Source organism: Ptiloglossa arizonensis, chromosome 2 (assembly GCF_051014685.1).
Source record: "Ptiloglossa arizonensis isolate GNS036 chromosome 2, iyPtiAriz1_principal, whole genome shotgun sequence".
In the NCBI taxonomy this organism is placed as follows: domain Eukaryota; kingdom Metazoa; phylum Arthropoda; class Insecta; order Hymenoptera; family Colletidae; genus Ptiloglossa; species Ptiloglossa arizonensis.
Genome location: NC_135049.1, coordinates 19,209,075 through 19,230,233, shown reverse-complemented (window position 1 = coordinate 19,230,233; position 21,159 = coordinate 19,209,075). Strand labels below are relative to the sequence as shown.

Genomic DNA, 21,159 nt, shown 5'->3' with positions numbered 1-21,159 from the left:
GTTGCCCGCCAAGGACATCTGACAAATGACGTGAGAATGCTGGGCAACCACGGACACTTGAAATTAAAACATTGGTTGAAAATCTTTCCTCGCATTTATTACCTCTCGCGTTTACACAATATGTCCGATTAACACGTATACACGGAATCATCTCTCGAACCGCAGTAGACTATTGCTTATACAAAAGTTGTTTAGGAGAAAATATCTTACAGGCAAATTGAATCTTTTAGTGGATTATTAGTTACAGAGATTATACCACAGTTTTCGACACAGGGAATAGTGGTTCTCAACTATTATATTTCTTCCACAATGGAATATTCAAACTGATATTTCGAGGAAGCGATCTGCAGAACACTCGAGGAAACTTTTATTATTTATGACAATAACAATTGTTTACAACATCCGCGTTAAATTCTATTCTACTAAAAAGCAGGTGTTCAGTGATTCGGATCGTTCGAAAACGAGGAACAGTGATTTCTAACGCAGCATCGTGCAACCTGCGCGTATCGTTAAACAATAGTTGAGAATCGCTATTTCAAGTCGCGACTGCTGCCTAATTTACGACCAATGTATACTATTCTCGAGAAACTCGCGTCATCCAGCTCGTTGCATTTGCCTTCGAGCGGACGATCAGTTTGCCCCGATACAAATAGTTTCGCGAGACGAATGTGCCCTTGAAATGTCAACATCGCCGATCAAACTCGATCGCGTCCGTGACGTAGACGAACCGAATCCTTATTCGTGTTTTCGACATCGGGAACGATCGAACGCACGTACGCGCGCATACGTACGCATCGGGTGCACGGTATACGCGTAGATCTTTAACAGTTAATCATAACATATCGAACCAGGAAGTAAAAGGGAACCTCTTCTGTCCATATAACACGATCCTCGTTGAATTAGAACAATGAATCACATGATCGAAAAGCACGCGTACGTTGCATAAGCGAGATGATGACGCAGGAAGACACATCAATTTAGAAAACATTAAAGTCTTGCGCTGTGCTCGATATCGGGCGTGCTAAATCGCACGCCGCCCGTTTGACCGTTGCTTGTATACAACCTCGCCTAACCTTGATCGCAGTAGCGAGCGTCGAATACTGTTTTTGTCTTCTCGGTGTTGCGACACAACGGTGATCGCCTCTTTGTTTCGTTTTCCGACGTCGTACGCGAGACGGGACCGGTGTGTAATTAATATAATCGCGATAGTAGATTCAACGTTTCTCGGTCATTAACCATGCACCGTGGAAGTCGTGGTAAGTAACGGCTCACAGGAGGCGGTCGATTATTTCGACGATCGGAATAATAAAACGCAGCGGTAACTGGCGACGATCGGGGCGAAGGGTGGGGGCGGAGGAGAAAGGGTTAGAGTAGGGATTCCACCGTGGTCGACAAAATTACGAGTACGCGTACCGTTTCGCCCGGTCCGACCAAAGAAATACGACTGCAATAAAGTTTCGCTCTTTCTTCGGCGTGCGTTTCGGGAAGCTGGCGAGGACCGCGAGGGGGCGACAACCTCTCCCGATCCTTATCCAATTACGCATGCGTAAGAATTCCAACCCGCGTCGTTTAAATCCGTGGCCCGGGAGCAATATTTAACGTTACACGCCGGCTCGCGGTTGTAGATCTCTCTCTCTCGTCTCCTTTGCGCGCGAGCGAGGCGAAAACCGTTCAAATCCCTGTATCTCTCATCCGTACGGTACCTACCGATACCCCCGGGGCTGATCGTTACACCTACGCGTTTCCTTGGCCCGAGCAACGTTTTTTAATTAAACCCACGGGAACTCGAATTCAATGGACGCCGAGATATACGAGCAAATTGTTTCATGGGCGGATCGTTGCCGTTAAACGAATACGATGACACGCGGATACGGTTGCGCCGAGATCAACGAGTTTACCGAGATTGCGCGGTTCGATGTTCCGTGTTGGAATTAGGGGAACCGGGTGACGACACGTGCTAAGGAAGAAACCTGTCGGTACCGCGAAAACGAGACGAGAGATCCAGCGTATTGAATTTATTACCATGGAAAAATATGTGAGAAATTATTAGGCCGATTGAACAATAGAGAAACGAGGATAATTGTTTAATTTATAGGCCAATTTTGTAATCACCGTCGCAAATAAAGAAGCAAGGGTAGTTGTTATATTACCAGGCTCGTTTTACAATCACCGTCACAAATAGAGAAACAAGGGTGGTTGGATTAGTCCGGATAAAAATTGAAACAACGAGAGATAAGAAAATTCTGATCCGTTACCGCCCGAGTGATAAAGATTAAATACTTATTGACCCGTGATTGAATATCGTTTACGATACAGAGAGGAGTTACAGCTATATGCTATTATTAACTCGATCTGGAAAATAATACAGAAGATCGCGAACGCAATAGGATCGTTGCATTCAATGTAAACTCGAAATTAGAATACGGACGAGTACGATACGGTGAGTTTTCGTTCCTTAGACACGAGTGTAACAGATTCATTATATTTAACATAAATCGACGATATTAACAGAACACGTACGAACGGAATATCGAACGGTTCTCGTTCCATCGAAAACGAAAATCACGCAGCGGTGCGTTTTTTATTTTTACGTATGCAAATAAAACCAGTCACCGTACACCGGTGACGTTACCGATCGCGCGATTATTGCTGCGGTTTCGCGTACTGCCAGCAACGCAAACCAGACGATGCAACGACAAACGCCACGTAGACGTCGTTGCACGGAATTCGAGAACGAATCCAACGAGTACCGGTACCAACGTAGTAAATCCATTCGGTCTTTTTCAGCTAACGGGTGTATCTCTCGCGTTTCTTTGCAACAGTTGGCCCATTAAGCGCGGTAATGGGGAGTAAATAATACCGAGTGCCGTGGCGGCGCGCACGGTTTCGTTATTTATTGTGAAGCGGAAAATTGCGTCATCGGGAGGAGTTATACGCGACGAGCTATGCTACTTATTCCACGTGCAACGATTCCTCTAACGGGTATTAAATTTCACCTATAAAACAGCCAGTTAATTTCCCATAATATTACCTTGTAACCGATCTCCTCTCCCCTCCCTCCCTCTCTAACCCGTGTAAAGGAATCCGCGGGAGCCATTGAAAGCACCGCGATGCGCCACGGTTCATAAACTTCCAACAAAGTCTTCGCGATAATTTCGATTCCCCGCACGCAACGGCGCCTGTGTCGTTCGCTACACCGTGCGTATCTATCCCTCCATTCTTACGTAATTTCGACAAACTTCCTTCTTCGTCGAACATAGAAGGAAGAAGGAAGAAAGAAAGAGATTGAGAAGGAAGGGGGGTGTATATTCGCGTGATATTAAAATTTACATCGGGTTGTACGGATACTGAGCTTTCTACTCGCTCTTGCAGAGATGGAGAGAAGGGTGTACAGACGCGAAGAAAAAGAATATAGAGTATGAGGGCCCACGCGGGAAAACCGAAAGAAGGTTCACTGCTCGGCGAAACGGTTAACGATTGGAACAACGCGACCGGTCACGTCTTTGTCAAAGCCAACAGCTGGAGATGATGAGCACCAACGAGTCAAACGCGACGACGACGACGACGACGACGACGTCGACAACGACCACCGCGACGACGAATACGACAGCGTCGCCGGTGCTCGACGTCGCCACCGTCGAGGACGAGGAGGAGCCACCGACCTTGAACGAATCCACCGACATGGACCTGGTGAACGGACCGAATCCCTGGCTTCCGGCCTATGGCTTCCAGCTGCAACACCATTCCCATTTTCAACCCGACCACGAGGATCTACGGACTAATGGTTCGTACTGTTATTGTTTCACTTTCTCTTCCTAGCGAACAATGCTGTTTGTACGTTGTTGTACCGGCTCTTTCGGAGTGTTGTTATAACGATGGGATCTACCAAAATGGTCGATACGACTCGTTTCAAATTTCTTTTAGATTATTCGATTGTCAAGGGTGGCTCTAGGCTCTGTCTAGGATATTCGAGATGGATAATTATTATTGGGTTGTTATTGGGAAAGTTATTCCGTTTTGTTTTGGTGAAAATGAAATAGGATTTTTTTAGAGTGTGTAAATGTTTTGGTGAATTGTTTATTCTTCATTTGGGAAAACGAAACGACTTTACGAATAATACGATAGAATAGATAACTAACGGTATGTGTAATGAATAATTTAGTATGTCGTTTGATACGAATAGAAATACGTTCAGCATAGGTAGTTAAGGGGTATACTTTGTCAAATCGATCTCCTCATTTGATCTCCTATCTGTTATCATTCTATAAAAGCACATCGAAATTGGAGGACTGGTCGAACCTTTCCTTTATTTAGCGCAATTTTAATTAAGTTTAATAGTAGAAGTACCAAAGGGGTAATTTGTTTCAAATACTACCAATTTGACTTGTTTCAAATTTCTTTTTAATTATTCAATTATTAAGGGTGTTTTTGTCTAGGATATTTGTGGAGAATTATTAGAATAGACAACTAACGGTATGTGTAATAAATAACCTAGTATGGGGTCCAATTGAATAGAAATACGTTTACCATAGGTAATTCTGGTGTTAAGGTGTACATTGCCAAATTAATCTCCTTACTTTATCTTTTACTTATTATTATTCTACAAAAACACATTGAAACCAGAGAACAGGTTGAACTTTTTCCTTATTTAGCGCAATTTTAATTAAGTTTAATAGTACAACTACCAAAGGGGTCAATTTTATTTGTTTCAAATTTCTTTTTAATTATTCAATTATCAAGGGTGTCTTTGTCTACGATATTCATGGAGAATTATTAGAATAGACAATTAACGGTACGCGTAATTACTCAATTATTAACGATGTCTTTGTCTACGATATTCGTGGACAATGATCAAAATTGACATTTAATGTTATTCGTAAATTAATTTACCCTTTTCTCATCTAACTTCAAAAATACGCATATGGTCCGATGCAAATAGTATTTTAACCATTACGGGTGGTAAACCGGAGTTGAAACAAACCAAGATTGTTGGAAAGTTTTTTTAGAACGTAATACGTTTAATTGTTTCAAAATTTTCACGTAGGGTCACCATGTAGGGGAATATTGTATAAGATGGTATAACTATGAAGAAATTACTACAGTGTCTGATATCTCAGGTGTCTGCAGTTTTAACGGTTTATTATAAACGACCTAGACACGCATTAATGAACCTGCAGTATAGCTTCTTCGGGGTCGTATGAAAAGTTCAGTTCATTCGACGTTCGTTAATTATCGAAGAGGAGTTGTACCGCGCATTGAAGATGCAAGGATGAATGCAAGTGACATTCGTTGAAAGAGCATTTGAAACGTTTTACGCGTCATGAATATGTAACGTGCATATATTATCCACGAGGAAATATTGGTTACAATGATATTGTATATTATATTGTAAAAGAGTATCGAATCGTTGGTTGTAGCGATATCATTTGTAGAAAGTGATGAATATTTTGAAAGCGCGCGATGGATTCTTCGTGCGTGGAAAGTCAGTCGTTGCTACAGTTATTATTTAAACGACGTATCTAAGGACAATCGTGACGGTTATAGAATTTATCGAATTGTTCGTACGGTCACCTCTAATTGTGCAACTTTGTTCATGGACGTGCATTTGTATCGTTAGAAGTAACGGGGGTATTTAAGGTGTTCGAGTTAACTGGGTCACCATGTATTTCGGTCATAGTTATTGCAACAACGCGATATTACAACACTGTTGAAAAGTTCACGGTAATTGACACTAACCGCCAAGTACGAAGTAACTGAGAATTTACAGACTTATGGCAACTCGGCAGAGAATAAGACGAGTCCACCGAATCATCCCCGATAATGAGCTATGAGCTCATAAATCATCGTGACTTCGAATGTATTTTTAGGGTAGAATCTATTCAGTTACGTTGCGTCAAGGTACTTGAAGTTACTCGTGAATTGTTGATTTTGTGGGATAAAATTGGAGGGACCATTTTTTCCATTTTTCCATTCTTTCTTCTTTCTTCTTTTTTTTTTATAGATATAGTCTTCGATGGAACAAAAATGATATTTTTGAAGGCTGTTCCGAGGTCAACTCGATGTCTCAACTCAGACATAAAACATCTAATGGAATATTCACGTTAGAAGTGGACTTGCAAAAAAATGTTTAAACCTTGGCTGTTCTTCTCAGTGTAAAGAAGATTATCTGTTTATATTGTTTCGTTTCTGACCTCGAACATGTATTATGTGTAGTTGAGTTCTTTTTTAAAAAGAGCAACGTATGCAGTTGGAGTCGTTATTCAAAGAATTTCAATTGACCTTGAAACAATATTCAAAATACAAAATAATATTCAAAATACGAGAAAAAAGATATCGTTTCAATTCATGTGCAATCTATGCGAGAAATGAAAAAAGAAAACTTTCTCTGTGACACGATTTCATCGAATCAATCGTTTAGGCGTTATTTCGAACGATAATTATCTTCAGACACTGTATATTAGAGGATAACCTTAGCCCTCGTTTACTCGATGACTAAGCTGGAGTTTGTGCGAATACAGACTTTGAAATGGGAACTATAAAGGGTGATGCTTTAGGCTAGCAATCGATAGAGGAAAGTTATCAGTTGTGCTCTTTAGTGACTCAAGGTTAACAGAATGGTTCGACAGTTTTATCAGGCAGATATTATTCCAATGAAAACGAATCGGACATTTCGTGCACCATAATTCAATTCTGTTAGGGCAGGTAAACACGATAAATCTTCCAAGATAGGAGATCTTTGGTACGAACAATTGCGGTAAAATTATTGTGAATCGCCAAAAAAAAAAAAGAAAAAGAATAGACACGTAAAGAAATCTTCCGAGATACGAATCTCTGGTACGAACAATTGTGGTGAAATTATTGTGAATTTAAAAATAAAAGAGGAGAAACAGTCGCGTAATGCAACGTTTGTAGCTTTAACCTTTTGAAACTCGTAATTATGTGCACATTTTAAAAGTGAAAAAGAGAATGCAAAATATATGCAAATACGTAAAATATAACGTGGATGTTAGAAAATAATAAATCATCCTGTAAATTCGTTGGGAGTATTGTTGTTTTGTTCGAACGAAAAAAAAAAAAGAAATGCTAATATTATCGCGAAACATAATATTGAAGAAAACGTTCGAAAAGTATTGCGATTTATCAAAGATACGAGTAACGCTGCAGGCAAGATATGATACAGCACGCACTGTAAATTTCTGCATTAGAAATTATATCACGCTTTCGTTATTTCTGATTCGTCTGCGTTTGCAACGATCATAATTGAAAAAAGAAGTGACTGGCGTATCGTCGTAAACTCCGTGGATTTCTCGGCACCTGCTACATATTTTATTAATCTATAGATCAATTTATTCGGACGGTCACGAAACGAGATTTTTCTTCCGTTCTGTTCTAAAATAAATTAATCGATTCATTACGGTACCAACGATCTAAGAGTCTTTTAAATTCTAAATCGTTCTCCAAAGCAGAGGATACTATCCTTAGAAGACGTCTTATAATTAAAAGGGTAGTTCGAAAAAAAATATTTCGCGTAGGAAAATGTAGATAATTTAAAAATCAACAGTTATCAATACAATAATCATTGGAGTTCAATAACTGTGGAAGTATATTTTTCTTGTATAATTTTCATTTCTTCATAGTATAAATATTGAAACTGGTATCGATTCATGATGTAATATAATATAAATATAAATCCTGTTCCTTCTCAGTCCAAGCAATTGTACGAATTGAGTTTTGTGATTTTTTCTTTTGCAATGTATTATTTATATCACACAGAATGCTGAATATATTTTAATTAATAGTACGAGTGTTTTAATAGCATTTAATTCGTCGAGTGATTTTTCTTAAATAATTTCTTATATGCAACGAAGAAAAAACTCAATCGATCGAAAGCAGTACGAACAATTTTGAATCAGTTACACTAAACGCAACCAAAGAGTTGCATCTAACAATTTCGAATGCAAAAGTTCCTCCCATCTCTTTAGAAAGTTGCCTTTGAGATAAATTTTGAACGATGCAACGAACGAAAAACTCAATCGATCGAAACGCAATAAAAGAGTTGCATCTAACAATTTCAAATACAAAAGTTCCCTCATCTCTTTAGAAAGTTGCCTTTGAGATAAATTTTGAACGATGCAACGAACGAAAAACTCAATCGATCGAAAGCAGTACGAACAATTTTGAATCAGTTACACTAAACGCAACCAAAGAGTTGCATCTAACAATTTCGAATGCAAAAGTTCCACTCATCTCTTTAGAAAGTTGCCTTTGAGATAAATTTTGAACGATGCAACGAACGAAAAACTCAATCGATCGAAACGCAATAAAAGAGTTGCATCTAACAATTTCAAATGCAAAAGTTCCCCCATTTCTTTAGAAAGTTGCCTTTGAGATAAATTTTGAACGATGCAACGAACGAAAAACTCAATCGATCGAAAGCAGTACGAACAATTTTGAATCAGTTATACCAAACGCAACAAAAGAGTTGCATCTAACAATTTCGAATGCAAAAGTTCCTCACATCTCTTTAGAAAGTTGCCTTTGAGATAAATTTTGAACGATGCAACGAACGAAAAACTCAATCGATCGAAACGCAATAAAAGAGTTGCATCTAACAATTTCAAATGCAAAAGTTTCTCACATCTCTTTAGAAAGTTGCCTTTGAGATAAATTTTGAACGATGCAACGAACGAAAAACTCAATCGATCGAAAGCAGTACGAACAATTTTGAATCAGTTATACCAAACGCAACAAAAGAGTTGCATCTAACAATTTCGAATGCAAAAGTTCCACTCATCTCTTTAGAAAGTTGGCTTTGAGGTAAATTTTGAAGACCACTGCTCCAGAATGTGTTGATGCGTTCGAACGTGCGCGGTTCTAGTTTTTCGGTCGGTTGCATCTTCGCTCACGACAAACTTTCTGCATTAGTTTCGACCGACATTGAATCATTTATCATCCACGTATCAGAAAACCAAACTGTTCGCGACGAATCTTCGGAGTCCTTTTGCTCATCTACGCTCTAGATATCGGCAGAGACTTCTATCATTACCGTAATTTCCATCGGGTAGAAAATGGCGCGGGTTTGCATACAAATCGCTCGTTAACTGCTAGACTTAATGTGGGCTACTTTCTACAACCGTGGGTGAGCGTGCGAGAGTTAATGAAAAATTACAACTGAGAGCTGGTAGGGTGCCGGTCGTGCAATTTCTATTAGCAAGGAAGACACCACACGGTTGCTCGTGAAATTTCCGTAAACTTTGTCGAGAAATTTACGTACGCGTGCAGCAATCACGAAAACGTGATTTTTCGCCTGCACAAGCGATATATGGGTTTTTTTATAGTCGAACGATTTCCTGTGGAATTGTTCCTTTGCACGAGACTGTACTTGTCTCATTATGCGCACAAGGCAAAGGGTAATTAAACTTGAAATTGAAACTTGCTTGTGCGAAATGAAACTTACGAACTCGTTGAAAATGAACAGTGACGTCACTCTACCTTTCGACGTGAAATTATGGTTTCAAGTGTGCACAAGGTTTCGTTTCATTTGTTCCCTATCGGGCAAGATTGGGAATACATTTAAAATTTTTTTTTATGCGGAATTTTATTCTCTTTACGATATTTTTAGAACACTGTTTAACATTTTTGGAAATAAAGAGTGGTATCGGAGAAAAAATTATAATAGATACACCATCGTTACCGATGGATTGATTTTGTTCAAGATTTGATCAGATTTTGAGACAAGAGTATAAAACTTGAATTTAAAGTTTCATTTAAATTCGTTGAGTTGTTTAAATGCAATCGTGTTAAGAGGCATGTGCATGCATATATGTATATTTAAACAAAAAATTTTCTTTTTTTTAGTCAAAAAGTGACCAGCAAGTTTTTAAATATATACTCCTGTGAGCAACATTTTTTCCAAGCTTTCCTCGGTTGCAACACTTTCCTTTCTTATAGATTAGAAAGTAAAAATGGATAATTACTTACACTAACGACGACCTTATACAATTTTAATAAAAAAGGATCGTTATGTTTATACGGTTAAATGTTGGACAAAAATCTATATTAAACGAATGAAATACATTCCATTCGTCTCGTTTCTAACGTTCACTCGTGCGAAAGTAATTAGCAATAATCTCGCTAGTGTATCAAATATTAATTTATACACCCAAGTGAATCAGAGAAACGTTTCAACAGTTATATTTCTCTGAACACGTGCCCTAAAGGAGACAAGTCAGGTATTATTCGAAAGGTCTTGGCCCGAAGTTATACCCTTACTTCCGGTCCGGAAGCCACCAATCATTCTCTGTTCGAACTTTGTCTACGTGTATATACGTACTCGAATACGAAATTATATATCATTTAAAGAATTGTACCATCACACTGTTCCAAAACAAAATTTGTGTTTAAAAAAAACACACACTTGCTACATCCGCCAAATATTGTTCCAAATATTAGTCAACATTACATTTGAATACTCAACATTACCTTGTATTCCTTTCATCTTTCGCGTTCAGTCGCACGAAAACAATTGGCAATAATTTCGCTTCGATTGTGCATTAAATATCACATTATATATACTACATATCAAGTACACTCTTTCAACAATTATTTCGGACAATAATTCAATTTGGATCGAATGTTCAATATCGATAATAATACCACGTATTAAACGTAGCGTTTCCTTTTATCTTCGATATCCAAGTCGCATGGAAATCGTTATACCAAGTACACTCTTTCAACAATTATTTCGGACAATAATTCGATTTGAATCGAATGTTCAATATCGATAATAATACCACGATTTAACACTATTTGTATCACGTATCAAACGTAACGTTTCCTTTCATCTTCGATATCCAAGTCTCATGGAATTCGTTATATCAAATACACGATAATAATACACTCTTTCAACAATTATTTCGGACAATAATTCGATTTGGATCCAATCTTCAATATCGATAATAATACCACGATTTTTATGCTACGTGTACCACGTATTAAACGTAACGTTTCCTTTCATCTTCGATATCAAAGTCGCATGGAATTCGTTATATCAAATACACGATAATAATACACTCTTTCAACAATTATTTCGGACAATAATTCGATTTGGATCCAATCTTCAATATCGATAATAATACCACGATTTTTATGCTACGTGTACCACGTATTAAACGTAACGTTTCCTTTCATCTTCGATATCAAAGTCGCATGGAATTCGTTATATCAAGTACACAATAATAATACACTCTTTCAACAATTATTTCGAACAATAATTCAATTTGGATCGAATATTCAATATCGATAATAATACCACGATTTAACGCCACGTGTACCACGTATCAAACGTAACGTTTCCTTTCATCTTCGATATCCAAGTCTCATGGAAATCGTTATCCGTAATTTCGTTTCAATGGTATACGAATATTCTTCGTATACTTGTTACTTGTTCGTAACACGCGCGTGTTGCCCGTCCGTTTCGTTACTTTCTTCGGTTGCATCGTATCGGCGCGATTAGAGCGATACACACGTCCACGAAACGAGGTAGATCAGCGATTATTTTTGTGCAAGTCGGTGGATTATTCACGTCCGCCGGTTGCGGAACGAACTAGGCAACAGGCGACTGCAACAGCTGGTTCTTCTCCACCATGATGTTGCATAGCGGTGCGTAGCGTCCGCACTTGTACAAGACAAATTGCGTTCCTGGAGGACGATTTGTTCTCACAATCGTCATTAAGTCTAATCTTCGCGCTTTGGCAAAAAGAAACGTGGTAATCGTCTACTCTAATATGGAAGAGGGGACTTTGATTTCACCGTCGCTGGTCGTTCGAAATGCATCAGGCATCAGGACGTTGAACGAAAGGGTCCTGGGACTTATCGAATCCTCGGTACTCGTTAAATTCGATAAATAAATATGGAAAAAAAGAAAAAAGAAGAAAAAAACTTTCTTATCGATTTTTTGTTACTACAACGCGACTTGTGTTTCCCTTTTTCGATAAATATTACAGTTATCGAACGAGATAAAAAAATACGTTCATGCTTCGACGAGTAGATATTTTTTGAATTTTATCTTTCTTTTTTTTTAAGTAGAATTGTATAATACATTTGTTTATGCATCGGTAGGTGAATTCTTTTTATTTTCCATGGAAATGTATTATTCTAATTAGGACAATCGGGTTGAAAATTAAACGTGCTTGAGAGGATATTGAATTTTTTTAACATTCACGTTTCTTTTTCAATATTTTATTGTATAGTATAATATTCGAATTCTTCGCACGCTTGAACGTTTCTTTGGTGTATTGCTCGTGTTTATTAATAATTTCATCATGCCCGCGTATAAAAATAAAATAGACCTAGAACACGTAAGTGTCTAAGAGGTGTGTTGCAGCTAGAAACGCTGTTACAACACCTAACTTGAAATAAGCAGTAAAAATAAATTGTATTAATGATACAAGAGTTGATGGAAGTTGGGCGTTAGGACTGTAAATGAAATATTTCCTCTTCTCGTAAAATACAAATTCTATTAAGTGTACAATAATATTACGACGACAATAATACTACACTTTTTTTTTTGCACCTATTCATTTATCTAACGAGTAAATTTCATTTGAATTCCACGAATTTGTCGCGCACTTATCAAGGAATACGATTTTCCTTCGTGCGTAGAGTTGTGTAATATTTAAAATCGATTCGGTTGAACACTCGAAATGTTGACACATTTCCAACGATTTGCACGCATTTATCGGTCGTTTTCTCCGATATCTTTTCGAACGTTCGATAACATACATACGTGTAATATTTAATATATACACTTGCGTGTAATTTTTTTTCTCATTCACTTTCCATACATTTTCAAATTTAAGTTCTGCACATGTTAACCGCGACTTGTTAACAACGATTTCTTTCCAGTTTCTCTTGAATATGTTGTTCAGAATGAATCACAGATTCAATAGTTGCTTGCGCTGCTTCATTGTAATCGAAGCCGAATATTGCGGATAATCTGGCCGCCTAATCGCTACATGGACAAAATTTAACGTATGGTATAATTGTGTCGAACCTAAATAGAGATTCTGTTCAACGTCGTGCGAGAAAATGGGTCACGTTCATTTTGTCCATACCGAAGATGCGTAATGTTTAATTCGATAGTGGATTACATTTTCCCTTAGTGGAAAGTTACGAGTGCACACGTTCTTTCCAGTTTGCAACCGAGGCTAGAGCTGCACTCTTGTGGCGCATATTGCACTAACGACACTCCTGATATACACGGTCGTTCGAAAGTAAAGATTGCTAGAATTTTAACGCGAATGAAACATGACGAAAAACATTCTCCACAAGTATTTATTCGCAACTGTTTCGCTGTACGTGAACTATAATTTGATCGTATAATAATTCGAATCGTTATTTTCATCGAAAAATTTTGGAAAGATTGCCCATCTTGCATGGGTTATTCTAGAAACATATTCGAAATAATGTTAATGTTATTTTCGTAAAAATCAAGTTATTTGCGAATACATACGAAAAAGACAATGATCCTTTTATCTTAGAAAGATGTAATGTGTAATAAATGTATACAAACTCGTAAGTGAAATGTAGATTTTCTCAAAAAAAAAATATTTTGATTTTCTCAAAATATTAGAAACAATTGATCTCGTCGATCAGAGAAATAATAATAAAAACAATTGATCTCGTCGATCAGAGAAATAATAATAGAAACAATTGATCTAGTCGATCGGATAAATAATAATAGAAACAATTGATCTAGTCGATCAGAGAAATAATAATAGAAACAATTGATCTAGTCGATCAGAGAAATAATAATAGAAACAATTGATCTCGTCGATCAGAGAAATAATAATAGAAACAATTGATCTCGTCGATCAGAGAAATAATAATAGAAACAATTGATCACGTGATTGAATAAATAATAACAGAAACTAATCACACGATCACCGAACGGATCCTTTTTCGGTAAATTTTGAAAATTCAATCAAATGGCGATAGTTCTATTTTTTAATTAATTTTCTAAACTCACATTATCGTAAGAATACGTAATAACACATGAACATACATTTATATTACTACAATTATACATTGTAGTTAATTCTTAGGTTAGTCGAGGAATCGGTGTAATTTTGAGATTTCTTCGAATTTCGAAATATGTAAATCTTTAGGTAGATTTTTCAGAGATTTCTTTTGTTCTTAAATAGTTTTGGTTCTATGTAAATTATAACTCGTTTCTTTTTACGTTTCATTGTTTTTATTTGTATTATTTTTAACGATACGTATATTCCTGCATCCAGCGGGATCTTTTCTCAATGTTCCAGTAAACGTTTCCAGTAGCGAATTCTTATACCTTTTTGGACTTTTTCAAAACATAACTCTTCCGATAGAAATCGTAAAACAGATAGAAGTTTATGATCAAGTTCAGTATCATGATGCCGGCTGGAATTTTCGTTCCGGGGCAGCCTGGTATGAAAGCTTGCAGCGAATATATTATCAGAAAAATGAATTGTGCCTGTTCGTAAAAAGAGAACGATAAGTATAAAATAAAGAACAATGGAAACACGGAAAATTTCTTTTTGAAATCGAGACTTTCCTGTGATTTTACAGAGTGTTAAAAAAGAATTCAGCGGACATTTTTTCAGAGACTTTTTTGTTCGTCGAAGTAATCATTTTGAATAACGAAACAAAAGGAAAAGAAATATTTATATTTAGTAATTTTGTGAAAAAATTCTTGTAACAAATTAAATTTATTCATTGTTGACCATTCGTCGAATCAAATTGTACGTTATCCAGTACGTTCCGATAATAATGTAAAAAACACTGATGACAATCGTGTATCATTTTTTTTTTAACACCCTGTACAGCACAATGTAACATATTTTGCAAATTGCCATTAAAGGGACAAAATTGCAACGAACAGACGGAGTCGTCTCTTGTGTTTTATTTCGTTTTAACGATGTCGAGATTTAAGAAAATATTATTAAAGTATTTAATCACTTACCATTTGTGTGATGGTAAGTAGAGGTTTAAATGGTTCAAGAAATTTTTGAATTTCGGGTCCAAGAGAGGTCAATAAATAATATGTGTACATTATCACATGTATTGAGCAATTAACGAGAGGAACCGTTAACGACATATTGATGGAAAAATATTTCAAGATTATCCAATTAATGACGACCGTTGATATATGGTGGTACACATGCAAAAACGAGACTTGTTTGTTTTTCTTTCTTAGTACGTACATGCATGTCTCGATGTAGTCACTAAGTTTCAATATTATCAAATACCACATTATTCTAGCAAACTGTAATCATATTATTTTTCCTCTTATAAACGCAACAAATGCACACTCTTAATGATAATAATTCCCGCTTTCAAGTGACAACGTTTCACACCGGAGTCACGTAACGTACTGGTCTCCTCTGCTCTAGTGTTTATGTTTCTTGTGACACGTAGAATTTCACTGTTTTAATGAAAATTGAAAATTTTATATTTTTCATCGAATCTTCGTGACAGCGTCATCAATGAAATCGACGAGAGCTTATTCGAACTGATTTTAATCGTACGTTAGTGCAAACTTTAAAAATATGATTTAAATTTAACAGTCCAAATAAGAACTCATATTCATCAGGAAAATCTCGCTAATACGTTGGCAATGCTTTCATAAAGCTGTAATGTACGATGTAAAAAAATTTATTTGTAGTAAAATAGGTCCCGGTTGTATGTAATTGAAGCTCGTAGCACGAAAACGGGAATCACTATACGTATATATATCGTGATATGTAAAAGTTGATACAACAATTAATGAAATTTCTTCATTGTACCTTCATTGCGCGGGGGCTAGTAGAGTAATCGACTTGAACACAATAGATCGAACAGACTTCGTACCACCCAGCTTCCAGTATATGGTATGTTATAAGGGCGTTTGATACAATTTGAGCTATATTAAAAATTCTAATCCCTTGTTTTAAATTGTATGCTTGTTTGTTTTGCATGTATTTGGGACCGTATACTAGTATAAAGTACAAGTACATAATCGTAAGAACAATAACCAGTGTAGGAGAACTTACAAACGTCCAATTATTCGTTCTCTCATCTGCAAACAAAAAAAAATTGAAGAAAAAATTTAGGTTCTTTTCATCACGCACGGTATAACCGACGAGGAAGTGATTTCCTTTGTAAACAGGAGTCAATTGTAAAACGAAGTGCACGGTCACAATTAAGTGTGTTATATTTTCCGATATTAATAACAATGTTTCGCTTTGTAATTCTCGTGATCTACGAAACTTGGAAAAGAATATCTTTTTTACAATTCAATGTATCTACTTATGCTGTACTATGCACTTTTGTGTATTAAAATCGGCACTTAAGTCCACGTAAGTTTTTGAGCTTGAAACAAATAGGTGAGAACTATTGTGAGAACTGAAAAGAAAATTCAGTGAGAAAAGTGAGAAAAATTAAAGAAGAAACTGTAGAGAAAAATGATAACAATCAAAGAGGAAACTAAAGAGAGAGAGAGAGAGAGAGAGATGATAAGAACCAGAGGTGTCCGTTCTGTTATTTTACAAATTCGTAAACGACAATAGTCCGCGTAACGAGCGTAGCGATAACGAGTTTGGAGACACGTATTTTCAAACTTTATTTTCCGAGACACGAAGCTCGTTAGGTACTTTGCAACGAATTCCGCGCGAGGAATTGTTTCCCGTATGGTTGTGAAATACGTGTCACGGTTTGTTAGTACTCTAGAGAACAAGAGAGATCATTTTTCGAAGGGATTTTAAATCGTATCTTGTCAGACGTTTCAACCTCACACTTTGCTTTATCGTCGTAATTCTACTTATCTGCGATACGAGATTGATTTCTTTTTTTTTTTCACTTTTATCGTTCGATATATGTAAATACATCACTCACCGGCAACTTCGGTGTTCAAGTAATGGTACATATCCAATAAACCCATGATGGATCCTTTTCTTTTGTCTAAAGTGAACTGTATACATATATGCACACCGTTTTAATTTTCTAATTTTTCATACGCTTCGTACCTAGTCCACCAAAACAGAATGAAACCGGGTGTAGATTGTGCCCCATATATATATATATACATGGCTAAGAATGACTATGCATTATGAATATTAAGCCTGAATTAATCTTTTCCGAGGTCCGTAGGTCACGAGAATTAAAAAACGAAACATTGTTATTAATATCAGAAAATATGACACAATGTATCGGGACTTGGTTTTACAATTGTCTGTTTAAATCCACTTTCCGGATTCAGAGTTCATATGGAAATGTAATTTTTTTAATGAAAAGTCTTCGACACTTATATCTCACTTTGGCACGAGTACTTATGAATTATACAGAAGCTAAGATTTATGCGCGATAATGAGTATTAATGATAATTTCCAAAAAAAAGAGAAAAGAAAGACAGTCGATTTTCATTGAACACCAGATCGTTCGTTTTGTTATCCGAGAATTTTTCTTTGTCGTTTAAAAACATTGATAATTAAATGGTGTTCGATAAATTGTTCGAATTATCGACCGTTTTATCACGTTTCAAATTTAAAATATTTTAACGCGTCGAACGTATGTTACTTTTATAAAGCGATTTTTAAAACGGGTTTAACATTAATACGATTCATCGTTAATTTATTCGACTCGCTCTTTCCGGATCATTTTCTTTCGTTGTGATTTTACAGCGAAACTTATTTAAGTTACGAGCTGTGATTTTACTGCGGTATTTATTTCAATATACAAAGTATTACTGAAAACGTGTGACACTTTTTGAGAATTTATTCCACATGCTAATATAAATCGAACAGTCCTTTTACATTATGTAATTTGGAATTTCCTCAGCGAGTTCATTAGCAATTCAAGTTGCTCGGTGATGATTATTGCAACGTGGTTACTTTGATAATGGTATTTCATTACCAGAAATGACGTCTTTGGACAAAGTTGCAAGAAATCGCTATTACGTTCGATATGTGTTCATACTAACCATTTCCTATCTAATCGTGCACAAACAGTTTGTAAGTTTAACCATGCCACGTGTTTGTCCATCTGTTAGAAATACACAAGATCGGTGTTTCAGGTCTATATTTTTCTATTTTCTTATTTGACAATAAGACGACTATTATCTTATATTTAACATTTCTACTAGAAAAGAAATTCCGAATAAATCCTCCAATTTTTAAAAATGGAACAGAATTAATATAAGTGTTCCTTTTTAAATTTCTAAAATCGATCAAACACGATAATAAAAAATCAACTATTATGTTTACTTTAAATTCAAATAATTAACAGGTAAAAGGAATAATGGGAATGAATTTTTATTTCCACTTCAAAGATTTACGTTGGTTGTTGAACGAATAGTAGCCGATTAATTGCTTTGCATAAATTTTAAAAACTGTTTATTACACCGTTAAGTTAAGAAGGGATGATTCGTTTTCAATAAGTGTTCCTTTTTAAATTTCTAAAATCGATCAAACACGATAATGAAAAATCAACTATTATATTTACTTTAAATTCAAATAATTAACAGGTAAAAGGAATAATGGGAATGAATTTTTATTTCCACTTCAAAGATTTACGTTGGTTGTTGAACGAATAGTAGCCGATTAATTGTTTTGCATAAATTTTGGACAGTGCTTATTACACCGTTAGATTAAGAAGGGATGATTCGTTTTCGATATTCGCAAGAAGTTTGCTTGTCGAGAGAAATTTGAAATATTGTACAACAATAAGATTATTATTTATTCGATTTTTACGCATTGGAAAATTTCGTAATTTGTACATTGGACTTTCTAAATCGATGAAAAAAAGTATATCCTGTTCGTTTCTGTTACTCTTGTCTGCAATTGTAATTACGACGAGAGCGTTGGATATTTTGGTTAAAAAATCGTGTTTTTTAATTCAAAGACGAAGAGATGCGACATCACGATTAAATTCGGAGTACGGTTTAGGTAACGTGACAAAGAGGTACGATCTATTCTGTACTGACATTTAATATATATTTATGGAGACACGATACTTAACTCTTTCGAACGTAACTATACCTGTCGATGATATTTTAAAGTCAATAATTCCGTCACGTTCAATACAGATTTACATTTCTATATCATACCTAGTACAAGTTCTCTTCAAGTGTAACGAGCGTTGCGAAACAACCAGCGAACAATTATCATTTAATTACATTTTATTCACCAGGTTTGGTTCAGTATTCGAACCACGATTACCGTATCAACTTTGTCACGTTCGACGAATACGATCTTATCGAACAAACATTCATAACTTTAAAGTTGAATATCTCAAACCACCATCCACTCCCCAAAACCGTCTAATTTAAGTTTTCCAAACCCACCTAACGAAACTCTCTCTAAAATTCAATTTCATCTCCCCGTGTAATTCGTAAACGAACTTCGCGACGATTCGAAGATACTAATCCTCCACGATTGATTTTTCCGTAAGAAATTTTCTCACGTTCACGCGTCCAATGTGTTAGCGTAGTTCACTATTATCGAAAAACGAGGGAAACTCCATTCCAGCTTTTCGATTCGAAGAATCACGATTATCGGTGCATCGTGCACGATGAAACACGATCCCCGGATAAATTACAATACCGCAGCAGCGGTGGCACGGTCTACACCGCGATGTTGAAAACGGTTATGTTATCTCGAAACGTAATAATTGTGGTCACATCGGTCCTAGGAGTTCTCGTTGCTCTGTAAACGTGTCCAGAACGATACGCTCACGGTGCGTTCTACTCATTAATAATTTTAACCGCGGCTTCTTTCGTATTTTAATTTTTTTCTTTTTTTTCTTCTTCTTCTTCTTCTTCTTCTTCTTCCCCCACTCTCGAACCTCTTTCGTTTCCCGCGCGTTCACCGCACGCTTTCGCCGACGAAATCCGAGAACGGGGACGTTTATTATTGCGATCGTGGTTTTTCGAGCGATTCATCGGATCGTTGCTTCTGTTGAGACTTATGTTCGTATTCGTTATCAGGAAAAAAACGTCATGAATTTTAATTGAGGATTTCTTGCGTCGCGGCGTTGTGTTTCGCGGTAAATTATTAAAATTACTCAAGCGATTAATTAAGTGGGATCAATTAATAAGTTTGTACACTTAATTTCTAAAATTACACTCCGAGAGAGGGAATATTTACAGTTAAGAATATTTACAGATTATAACTTCGTTATGTGTGTCGAATTTATTGACTCGTGTCGTCTTTCCACGGGACGACCTTTTGCAACGTAAATTGTTCGTTTTCTTTTACTTTTCGCGAAACGATCGAGTGTTTCTCTTTTGAACAATATTACGATTCTCCAACCCCCTTCAAACCCTAATTATTAAATTATTGTTTGAATTATTTAATTTTGTAAAAACTGTGTGCGTGAAATTGATACGAGGAAGATTCGAACGATTCGGTTCGTATTGTATTTTCTTTTTTTTTTCTAAAATAGAATTCTTTTGTTTTCGATACGGTAAATTTGTAAAGTAACGACGTAAATAAATATAAGAGCGAATATTGTGGCTCTGGAATGACAATATCGTTTAAAGTAAATTTAAAATTGATGTTGCGATGTAAAAGTTCGATTAAGCAGATTTGTTCGCAATATTAGTAATTACGATCATGTTGCAATGTTTAAAGTAATGTAAAAGTGAAAGAACACCATTTCTGGAGAAACGAAGGTCACGATTCTTCAAATTTCAAGGTCAATCGTGTTTGTTTAAACGTTGAACGTACATTGTTATCGATATTGCGTTTTGGTCGACGTTACGTTGATGTTGACGAATTTGATTATTTATTACAGTGTGACCTTCAGACGACCTTGAGCATTGCGAATTTCCTTACGCTCAGTTTCAACGTATTTCCCGATGTCGAGAGGGTAATTCCATCGGAACGATTATCGACTTATTTCTTTCTACGACCGTCTTCTGTTTACAAACAAACTGTTGTTTATAGACTCTGCCTTGTTTACCATAGGGGTTGATCCGATGTTAACCATTGACGATAGAACGACGCAGTAAAAGTTCAAAGTTTCTACGCACACAGTTCGCACACTTCATTTCTAAAATTACACTCTGAAAGAGAGAATAATTTTATTTTTGTTTATTGAATCTCGATTAATCGATGTCAAAATATTTTTGTGTCATCTTAAGTT

General features: G+C 36.2%; 2 protein-coding genes across 10 annotated transcripts in view; one reads left to right on the top strand and one right to left on the bottom strand.

The window, feature by feature from the left end:
- Nucleotides 1–21,159, top strand: part of LOC143143825 (uncharacterized) — a 134,402-nt gene that overhangs the window by 1,487 nt on the left and 111,756 nt on the right. For all 9 annotated transcript variants that reach the window (XM_076305547.1, XM_076305549.1, XM_076305551.1 and 6 more), the window contains exon 2: nucleotides 3,373–3,784. In XM_076305547.1, the coding sequence (XP_076161662.1) occupies nucleotides 3,526–3,784 (259 nt within the window). In that variant the 5' untranslated portion in view covers nucleotides 3,373–3,525. The remainder of the gene's footprint in view (nucleotides 1–3,372; nucleotides 3,785–21,159) is intronic.
- On the bottom strand, nucleotides 12,499–17,070 carry LOC143143165 (very long chain fatty acid elongase AAEL008004-like). The gene is made up of 4 exons (XM_076304143.1): nucleotides 16,912–17,070; nucleotides 15,825–16,096; nucleotides 15,002–15,304; nucleotides 12,499–14,512 (listed from the first exon to the last, which is right to left on the bottom strand). Exons 1-4 carry the CDS (start codon nucleotides 16,955–16,957, stop codon nucleotides 14,345–14,347), a joined length of 789 nt encoding a protein of 262 aa, XP_076160258.1. The 5' UTR covers nucleotides 16,958–17,070; the 3' UTR covers nucleotides 12,499–14,344.